The sequence below is a fragment of the Sinocyclocheilus grahami genome, unplaced genomic scaffold (assembly GCF_001515645.1).
Source record: "Sinocyclocheilus grahami isolate Dianchi unplaced genomic scaffold, SAMN03320097.WGS_v1.1 scaffold598.1, whole genome shotgun sequence".
Taxonomy (NCBI): Eukaryota; Metazoa; Chordata; class Actinopteri; order Cypriniformes; family Cyprinidae; genus Sinocyclocheilus; species Sinocyclocheilus grahami.
The window spans coordinates 536,808-547,750 of record NW_015505777.1 but is presented as its reverse complement, the minus strand read 5'-3'; the positions used below and the strand labels follow the sequence as shown (position 1 = coordinate 547,750).

The 10,943-nt window shown below is 42.5% G+C and overlaps 1 protein-coding gene across 1 annotated transcript in view; it reads left to right on the top strand.

Moving 5' to 3' along the window:
• Positions 1-10,943, top strand: part of LOC107557316 (receptor tyrosine-protein kinase erbB-4-like) — a 141,575-nt gene that overhangs the window by 90,543 nt on the left and 40,089 nt on the right. The window contains exon 9 of the mRNA XM_016240702.1: positions 2,689-2,815. Within this exon, the coding sequence (XP_016096188.1) occupies positions 2,689-2,815 (127 nt within the window). The remainder of the gene's footprint in view (positions 1-2,688; positions 2,816-10,943) is intronic.

Sequence of the window (10,943 nt, the reverse complement as noted above, 5' to 3'; positions counted from 1 at the left end):
GGGGGGCCCCAGTGTTCAGTGTGATGGTGCTGGATGTGTTACTGCCGACCCGGACTGCCTGAGGTCTCCCAGTCAGGAAGTCCAATAGCCAGTTGCACAGTGAAGTGTTGAGCCCCAGCTGGATCAGTTTGTGAATGAGCTGTTGAGGGATGATTGTGTTGAATGCTGAACTGAAGTCTATGAACAGCATTCTGACATACGTCCAGATGTGTGAGTGCTGAGTGGAGGGTAGTGACGATGGCGTCATCGGTCGAGCGGTTGGACCGATATGCAAACTGGAAGGGGTCCAGGGAGGGGGGGGGGACTTGACGGGGGGCATGACTAGCCGTTCAAAGCACTTCATGAGAATAGGAGTAAGTGCAACTGGACAGTAGTCATTGAAGCAGGATGGAGACGGCTTCTTCAGGACTGGAATGATGGTGGTAGCTTTGAAGCATGTCTTAGTGAGATGTTGAAAATCTCTGTGAAGACATCAATGAGTTCCACTGCACAGTCTCTCAGTACATGCCCAGGAATGTTGTCAGGACCCGGAGCTTTACGTGTGTTGATCCTGCTGAGGGATCTCCTCACGCTGTCTGGGGACAGCGTCATCACCTGGTCGCCGGGAGGAGGTGGAGTCTTCTGTGCAGTGGTGCTGTTTTGTGCCTCAAAGCGAGCGAAGAAGGCGTTCAGCTCGTTCAGCAGGGAGATGTTGCTGTCACAGGTCCGCGGTGGGGGCTTGTAGACCGTAATGGTCTGTATCCCCTGCCACAGGCATCGAGTGTCTCTGCTGTCGCTGAAACGATGGGCTATCCTCCAGGAGTACTGTCTTTTAGCCTCTCTGATGCCGCTGGATAGGTTGGCCCTAGCTGTCTTCAGGCCCACCTCATCTCCAGCTCTGAAGGCAGTGTTCAAAAAACACGAAAACACCGTTCTGACAGGAGAGAGAAAAGCCGCAGCGTGTGCACATGCCGCCATCTTTTTTCCATAATCATTCATCAGTATTAGTCATATTCTTACAATTAATGTGTATGTTAAGTAAAGGGGGACCATACTTTTGTGTGTGTGTATATATGGTATAGTGTATATATACACTAAAAAAGTGGGTCGCGGCTCGATGACCATGGGAAAATGTGGGTCCCATGGCCAAACCATTTGAGAACCACAGGTGTAAATAATACTACAAAAAAGTCATAAGAAGTCTCTTATGCTCAAAAATGATAAAAAAAAATACAGTAATATAGTGAAATATTATTACAATTTAAAATGTTTTCCATTTTCATATATTTAAAAATGTAATGTATTCCTGTGATGCAAAGCTGAATTTTTAGCATCATTACTCCAGTTTTCAGTGTCATGTGATCCTTCAGAAATCATTCTATGTTGATTTGCTGCTCAGTAAACTTTTCTTCTTATTATTAGCAGTTGTGCTGCTTCATATGTTTGTGAACACTGTGATACAGTATTTTGTTTTTTCAGGATTCTTTGATTAATATACTTTTAAATGGTGGTGTATATTCTTCAGGCTGATCCAGAAAATGCCTAGTCATATTTCACATCAAACAAACATGATTAAAAAAAAAGAAGCCAATTGGCTATTTAACTTAAAGGCCACGAGTTTTATTCCTACTTTCACTAAATTAAGCATTATGCTTTCTCTCATTAAGTTTCCTTTCATTAGTTTTGTCTCTGAAATGAAAGGACCAGCATATTTTATGTTTTGGATGCTGGTCGTCAGCATTGGATGCTGGTGCTCTTTTGTCTCAGCCAAGCTTCTTAACCATCATAACCAACAAGACTACCTTGATTAACCAGAAATACAATTCTAGTCTATCCATAGACCAGCCAAACCAGCACTAACCAGCAATGAAAATTCTTTCTAGTTTTATATGGTCTAAAAACCAGGGGCACTGTAAACATGTTATTGGTCTATTCTGTAATGATTGTAATGGAAGTTTGTTGTTTTCAATAGTGAAAAGATTAATGAGGGATGACCACAAAATAAGCAGAAGTGATAATGAGGCCAGGCACCAAACTGGGTCATATTAGTCAATCTCAATATGACTTGCATTTCATCATAATTAGGCTCACAATGAGGGGGAAATTGACTCGGCTGATGTTTGAATAACTCTTTTTCTTCAGTGAAATATGATCGATCCAATGTTTCAGCTCCTTTTAAAATAGATAAATGCATGTCAATGTGTATTTGAGAATGTGTTCAATATACGTAAATTTCTGGAGTCTTCTGAGGTTTTTCCAAAACCATTCTTATTATAGGCAACAAGAGAAGTAGTGTTATTTTAGTATTATTTATATTCTATTTTATTATTTTGAATGAGATTTTATTTTTTATATTTTCAGTGTTTGATTTTTTTATTTAATTTATAGTAACTTTTGTCATGTTTTTATTTGTATATGTATATTTAGCTTTATTGTTATTTCAGTTTTACTTCAGACTATTTTATTTTAGTTAGTTGCCAAGGCAACATTTGTTATATCCGTTTGGTTTTCATCTAATATTTATGTTTTATTTTATTTCAGCATTATTTCAATTAATGAAAATAATTTTTAGTTTCAGTTTTAAGTAAGACTGTAGAGAAAAGAACCTTTCAGAGGTCTTCAATGTCTTCACCGTAGTAGTAAACCAAGATTTTAGTTGTGTTGTGTATATGGTAAATTGTTGTTAAATGGGTTGTTTGTGGTGTTCAGTGTGTGATGGTATAGGCACCGGCAGTCTTCAAACGGCTCAAACTGTGGATTCCAGCAACATTGATAAGTTTGTCAATTGCACCAAGATCAATGGCAACCTCATTTTCCTCATCACAGGCATCAAAGGGTGAGTCCAGTCTATGTATCTACTGTATGCATGGCCTATAGATCCTTCAGACTTAAAGCTTTGTCTGCACTTTTAAAGAACCTTTTTCACACTAAAGTTCAAAGATTGTCAATTTTCCTTAAATACAGTGGCATGCGAAAATTTGGGAACCCCTTGCAGAATCTGTAAAAAATGTGAATAATTTTAACAAAATAAGAGAGATCATACAAAATACATGTTATTTTTTATTTAGTGCTGTCCTGAGTAAGATATTTTACATAAAATATGTTTACATTACTCCACAAGAAAAAAAAAAAAGCATATTAAAACAGCCCGATTCAAAAGTTTGGGAACCCTTGGTTCTTAATACTGTGTGTGGTTACCTGGATGATCCGCGACTGTTTTTTTTTTTTTTGTGATGGTTGTTCACGAGTCCCATGTTTGTTCTGAACAGTTAAACTGAGTACTGTTCTTCAGAAAAAAATCTTCCAGATCCTGCAGATTCTTCAGTTTTCCAGTATCTTTTGCATATTTGAACCTTTTCCAGCAGTGACGGTATGATTTTGAGATCCATCTTTTCACACTGATGACAATTGAGAGACTCAAACACAACTGTTAGAAAAGGTTCAAACATTCACTGATGCTCCAGAAGGCAACACGATGCATTAAAGGGGTCATATGACGTTTTCTAAAAAGAACATTATTTTGTGTATTTGGTGTAATGCAATGTGTTTATGCGGTTTAAGGTTCAAAAACACATTATTTTCCACATAATGTACATTATTGTTTCTCCTCTATGCCCCGCCTTTCTGAAATGCGTCGATTTTTACAAAGCTCATCGTTCCGAAAAGCGAGGTGTGCTCTGATTGGCCAGCTATCCAGTGTGTTGCGATTGGCTGAATACCTCAAGCGTGTGATGGAAATGTTACACTCTTTACCATACTGTGATGCTGTGTCCCGGCGCGACGACACAAAACCAATAAAACCCATTATAAACAAGGCATTTGTTGCATCCAGTGGGGACATAATTACTGATTATAATGACTTATACTGTCTTTTTACGCGTTGTGTAACGCGCTGCATAAACATAAAACCATGTCTGCATTTGTGATCGGAGAAACGACAAATAACAAGCGCTACTCTACACTGCTGAAAATTCGCGTTTGAATCGTCAATGACAAATTCTTTAAATATGAAAACGTACTTACAGGCTGTGAGTCAGAAGCGCCAGACTGTCCTTGCAAAGTTGGAATTGCCCCACTTCATAGAAACAGACACCGGCATTGTAGGCTACTCTCCCAGGAAACAGTCCACGTCCTCCATAAAATGTGCAGCACACATCTAAATATTTGGGTTGAACTGTTCCGGAACATTGTTGTAAATACAACTTAACCACTGATTTCTAGTTGTGTCCTCTTTTGGAAGGCCAAACAAAGTAATTTTGCTTTCATAACGAAACACACAGTTTCTCCACAACATGGAGGCTGCAGCAACAATACTACAGCCATAATCAAAGTTATGCCTTCTTTCTTTGCGTGAACATTTGGGCGGTGTTATGCAAACCTTCCCACATCGTGACGTAGACATGTGGGGGCGTGTTAGAATGAGCGGTTTTAGGTAGGAATGGTGGACTAAGAATATCTCTTTGGATTTGAGACTTTAGTCTTTGCAACTTTACATATCTTCTTTATGCACCAAGAGCTTGTAACACTTCAAAGAGAAAGGAAAAATTGAAATTGCATCATATGACCCCTTTAAGAGCCGGGGGGTTAAAACTTTTGAACAGGATGAGTATGTACACATTTGTATTATTTTGTTGAAATATATATATATATATTTTAGTACTTCCCTTCGGAAGCAACAGAAGATACTTGCATGTTTCCCGGAAGACAAATTCATTACAATTTACCTTGATCTTCAAATTCAAAACGTTTTTACCCCCGGCTCTTAATGCATCATGTTGCCTTCTGGACCATCAGTGAATGTTTGAACCTGTTTTTATAGTTGTGTTTGAGTCCCTCAATTGTCCTCAGTGTGAAGAAATTGATCTCAAAATCATACAGTCACTGCTGGAAAGGGTTCAAATATGCAAAAGATGCTGGAAAACTGAAGAATCTGCAGGAGCTTCAGCTCAACTGTCTGCAAAGGCTCAAATGGGCCCTGCTGTAGTGCTCTGAGCACTAGAGACAGGTCCCAAGAGGGTATAGAGGGGGGCCGTGGAGGATTTAGCCTTCTCGCCCCCCTAAGGAACCTGATGATCAGGTCATGCTTCCCAACTGACTTCCCTTCCATGGGGTTGTGATTGGCAGCAATCGCAGCCACATAAACTTTAAGGGTGGAGGGAGACAGCCTTCACTCCAACCACTGCTGCAGAAAGGACAGCACGACCCTGATCAGACATTTCTGGGGGAAGAGGAGAAAAGCACCATTCGACGAACAGGTTCCACTTCAAGGCGTAAGCGTGTCTCGTAGACGGTGCTCTCGCCGAAGTGATGGTGTCAACTACCTCTTGGGGTAGGTCACCTAGAACCTCTGCGTCCCGTCCAGGGACCAGACATGAAGTTTTCAGAGGTCTGCATGCGGGTGCCACAGGGTGCCCCGTTTCTGAGTCAGTAGATCCTTCCTCAGAGGAATCTGGCTGTCACAAGGAGGGTGCTGTCACAAGGAGCATCAGTTCCGGGAACCAAGTCCGAGTGGGCCAGTAAGGTGCCACGAGCCGGACCTGCTCCTCGTCCTCCCTGATCTTGCACAGTGTCTGTGCAAGAAGGCTCACTGGGGGAAACACATACTTACGAAGGCCCCGCGGCAAACTGTGTGCCAATGTGTCCGTGCCAAGTGTTCCCTTGGTCAGGGAGTAGAACAACTGGCAGTGAGAGGTTTCTGGAGAGGCAAACATGTCTACCTGAGTGGTTCCGAAATGACTCCAAATCAGCTGGACCATCTGGGGATGGAGTCTCCATTCTCCCAGAAGCGCAGCTCGTGACAGCTCGTCGGATGCCCTGCTGTGCAGACCAGGAATGTGAATGGCACAAAGTGACCTGTGCAGTTGGGGGCCCATCCAAACCCCCGACACTGCAAGCCCGTTGAACGTGGCCCCCCAGCCGGTGGTGGTGGCATCTGTGTAAACCACTGCATGCTAGGCTTGCCGCGATAGACGGTGTTGACGGTGATACACATACTTTAAGCCGTTGTTAAGCCGCAACACCAGTTACGTCACTTGCCCATCGCGTCACCGACCCCCACCGTCATTTTGATTTTTTTATAGTAATAAAAATAATTTAGTTCAGTAAAAGAACAGACACTACAATTAAAAACTGAACGCGGCTGCTCAATGGAGCGTGCCGAACGACAGTCGCATCACAGATCAAATTTAATTTCTCCAGTGAGGAGAGTGAGTCGAGCTGACTGACAAGAAGAGTGGGGTGAGACAGACAAGACAATCGCGGATGATTTAGTTTCGAAACGAGATGCAAAAGTGCCTGTTTGGCGATATTTTGGATTTTGAAAAGTCTGCTGACTTTTGCCGTTTATCTAAGGTGATTTTGGAAGTTTTTTTAAACATTTGTTTGGTTCCACATTGTTTGCTGATTTTTACTTTATTTAAACTGTGTCATTTATTTATTTTATTTGACATTCGTTTTGCTAATAAACGTTCTACATTTCTTATTTATTTGGTTATATATTATACATGTTTACTTATTTCCAGTTTTGTATACCTATTAAACTTTATGTAAGTTATTTGTTATTTTATATTAGGCATAGCTTGCGCTATAGCATGGTGTATTTTTATTTGTTTTGTTAATAAAAGTTATATGTTTTATATATAGGCTAAAGTGAGTTTGACGTTGTATTTTGTTGTTGCATTCAAGCAATTGACGCCAAACTGCCGTTAATTCAAAAGTGAAAGTAAAATGCGCACGGCGCTTTTAAAGTTATTTAAAAGAGAAGGAAAGCGAGGAAAAGAGGGAAAATTCAAACGAACAATTGCTTTACTCCGAATTGCTGCTATTTGAAAGTTAAAGTAAAATGGGCACACAACTTTTACAAGCCGGTGTGACTCAGACCCGATAAGTGCCGCGTTGCCACGTCCATCTCAGGAGTTGGCCACGGAGTCTGTGTTAAAGCGGTCTCATATGAAGCAGCCCCAGCAGCGTGACTGCCACTGTAGCTGCCATATGCCCCAGGAGCCTCTGAAACGGTTTCAGTGGGACCGCCATCCTACACTTGAACATATTCAGGCAGTTCAACACCGACTGAGCACGTCCTTGCATGAGGCGTGCTCGACCGAATCCAACTCCATACCGAGAAAAGAGATCCACTGCACCAAGGAGAGTTTGCTCTTTTCCCAGTTGACCTAAAGGCCTAACCGGCTTGTGTGCACAATTCCCTGTGTGCACACAATTGATCCTGAGACTGAGCTAGTATGAGCCAGTCATCGAGGTAGTTGAGAATGCGAATGCCCTGTTCTCTCAGGGGAACAAGGGCTGCCTCCGCAACTTACGTGAAGACACGGGGCGACAGGAACAGCCCAGAAGGCAGGACCTCATACTGATATGCTCGTCCTTCAAACGCGAAATGCAGCAATGGTCTGTGGTGCAAAATTATTGACACATGCGGGTAAGTGTACGTACCCACGGTGGGGCAGCGAGGTGGAACGCAGGGACCTGAAGAGGGGTCTGAGTGTGCAGTGCAACACTTACCTGGTTCCACAGTTTGACAGAGGGTGCGTGAGTAGGGCCTTTGATGATAATCTCGAACCGCCCGCTGCTGCTTGCTGGCGAGAGAGGAGGATGAGTGTGGTCCGGTGTTTGTCTGTCCACGACTCTCCATGCCCTCTTGGAACCCAGAGACAGAGAAAACCACTCTCCTGTCGAGATTTTTGGAAACAAGATTCTCCACCCGGTCCTCCTCCGTGGGAGGGAGAGGTGCATTCACCATCCTCCAAAGAGCAGTTCCCTCTTTCTCTGGGTTGCCCGTCCCGAGGCCTCTTGCTCTTCCGCTCACCGCCAAGTTGACGGGGGGCCTGTACGGACGGTGCGGCCTGCCTACGCCCAGTTCCATGGCGCCGCTTGCTTGAGGCTGCTGCGGATGTGGCATTGGAGAGGGGTGGATGGAGGGGGCGAGCAGGCTGGGGCGCTGCAGCCGGCGGATGGGTGGAGGCAGCAGCTGCCCGCTGGGGCAGAACTTCGGATCGCCTCAGTCTGCTCCTGTGCAGCCGAGAACTGCTGGGCCATGTTCTCGACTGTGTCGCCGAAAAGGCCGGTCTGAGACCTTGAGGAACCTAACTTTTTTTCTTTTTTTTCTTTATTATTAGATTTTCCGCATGGAATATCAACTCAACAAATTACAACATTAATTTTATACAATTATTCTTCCATGTTATTACTAATACTACCCCACTAAATACTTCCCTCCGTTTTCCCGAGGAAAAAAATAAAACCCGGGGGTTAAAAAAAATTAATAAATAAATACATTTTAATAATAATAAAAAAAAAATTATGCTTTATATATTAATGCTCAGCTTAGGTATCAAGACAGTTAGCCAGCAGATAATCTAAAAAGGGGTGCCACACCTTGTCAAAGGTCTTTAACGAACCCGTGAGTGACAGTCTAATTTTTTCCAATTTAATGCAAGTAAACACTTATTTTAGCCATGTATCAAAGGAAGGGGGTGAGACGTGCTTTCACTTTAAAAGGATGAGACATCTTGCTAGTAAAGTAGTAAAGGCTAAAGCCTTTTGAACCGTTACTGAAAGGTTAACATCTACTGCCAACCCAAAAATGGCCAAAAGTGGATTTGTATCGATATCTATTTCGAAGGCATCTTTCAAAGTTTTAAATATTTTAGTCCAATAATCAAATAATTTAGGGCATTCCCACAACATGTGAATGAGGTCTGCTGGTGATTGCTTGCACCTATTACATGCATCGCTGACAGAGGGGTATAGTTTGGCAAGTCTAGCATTAGTATAGTAAACCCTATGCAGAATCTTACATTGTATAAGCCCATGCCTTGCGCATATAGATGAGGTGGGAGTGAGCTCAAGAATACGCTCCCAGTGTCCATCAGATAACTCAAATCCCAAACTCGCTTCCCAAGCTCCTCTGGCCTGATTTGCAGTGCCTGAATTAATATTGTGAATCAGATTATAAATGACAGAAATACAATGTTTTGAGTATAGTTCAAGCTTTAAGAAGTCATCCAATGGAGATTCAGGGGGACGATTTGGAAAATGAGGGAATCGTTTTTGCACAAAGTGCCTGACTTGAAAGAAACTAAATAAGTGGGAATTAGGTAAATCAAATCTCTTAGAAAGGTTATTAAAGGATGAGAAAATACCGCTCTCATAGAGATCATCAATGGTCTTTATGCCCTTATTGAACCATATTCGGAATGCCTCATTCATAATGGATGGCGCAAAACAGTGGTTTTTGAAAATCTGAGAAAGTATAGAAGACCTATTCAAACCAGTGTGCTTCCTAAATTGAGTCCATATCTTAACTGAGTGAGATACTACTACATTTGAACAAAAATTGGCAGGTAAAGGTAATTGAGAGGATATGACAGAGTTCAGAGAGAGGCACGCTGAGGACTGTTCTAGGTAAGCCCAACAAGGGAGTTCAGAGGAATCGAACTTTGTCGGCGTCCCTCATGTCGACCAGACACAACCAGAGGTGATGCTCCTGGACCACAAGTGCGATGGTCCCCTGAGGGTTGGTTCCCTGGAGGGTTTGCCATCACTGGTACCCACAGACTGCCCATGCTACTGCCTGAAGTAGCCCCTGCCTGACTGCCGCCATGACGAGAACTAAATCGAGGCAGAGGCAATGGAGCTCTGCCCCTTTGAGGTAACGGAGCTTGGCCCGCAACTCCGAGATGATCATCTTCCCGCAATGAGAACATGACTCATCCACAAATGCCACCTCAGCGTGCTTAATGCCCAGACACGTGAAGCAGCGATCGTGACCTTCACCCAGCGCCAGGTAACGACCGCATCAGAAATGTCCGGGTGATACGTTGTCTATAGCAAGACCCACATCGTCTTTACAAAGATGTAACGTCGAGTTTGCCAGATGCAATGTCATCTTTAAAAAGACGCACACGTGAATGCTCTTTCAGGGAAAAAGCTATTTTAGCGTGCAGAAGCGCACAGGGGAGATGGCCACCTGCAACACAAACAGGGGGTAGTGCAGCCTGATGTGTGCAACCCACTCGACACGGAAAACCACCACCGCTGAAGAGCTGTACAGCCAACATGGAGAGCTCTCAAAGAGCGCGCTGAACTCGTTCAGTCTTCTTCTCTCAGTAGAGCAGTCAGGAGCAAAATGATGTGATCGCTCGGCTCCGAAGCAACAAGCTGAATATGTGCTGCACCTGCTGCCTATACTCACGCTGGGATGAGCAGCAGCTGGATGCAATAATTGCATGCCAATGTGCATTGGCTCGTTTAGTTTACACTCGAAGTGGATTCGTCTCTCTAAGCGAGATCCTAATCGTCGGTCATCCGACGTGACGTCGAGAGTGACAGACTGAAAGGGAACTAGTGATGTCCTGCGGCCACAGATGTGCTGAAGTCATTCAAAGCAAGGGTCTCTACACTTTCTACTAATTTCTGACAGCTGTAACCCTCCAAAATTTTAGTTGTGATCTTCTTTCGTGCTGCAGTGGTTACTGTTCTCTAATTTTGATCACTGTGTTTTCCACAAAATAAAGGCTTTTGTTGAAATGTCTTGGATATTTTGTTCAACATATTAGTTGAACAATGGTATACCCACAGCTGATATTCCTTCAAATTTGAGCGATGAAGATTAACAATATTTCAGAAAAAAAAAAAAAAGTATTTAAAGATTGTTCTCTAATTTTGATCACTGTGTTTTCCACAAAATAAAGGCTTTTGTTGAAATGTCTTGGATATTTTGTTCAACATATTAGTTGAACAATGGTATACCCACAGCTGATATTCCTTCAAATTTGAGCGATGAAGATTAACAATATTTCAGAAAAAAAAAAAAAAGTATTTAAAGATTGTTCTCTAATTTTGATCTCCACTGTATAAGAAATTGATTTTTTATTTAAAATAATGTTTAAGATAATATTTAAAACAATAATATAATACAATAATATAATACAATACATTATAATGTATAT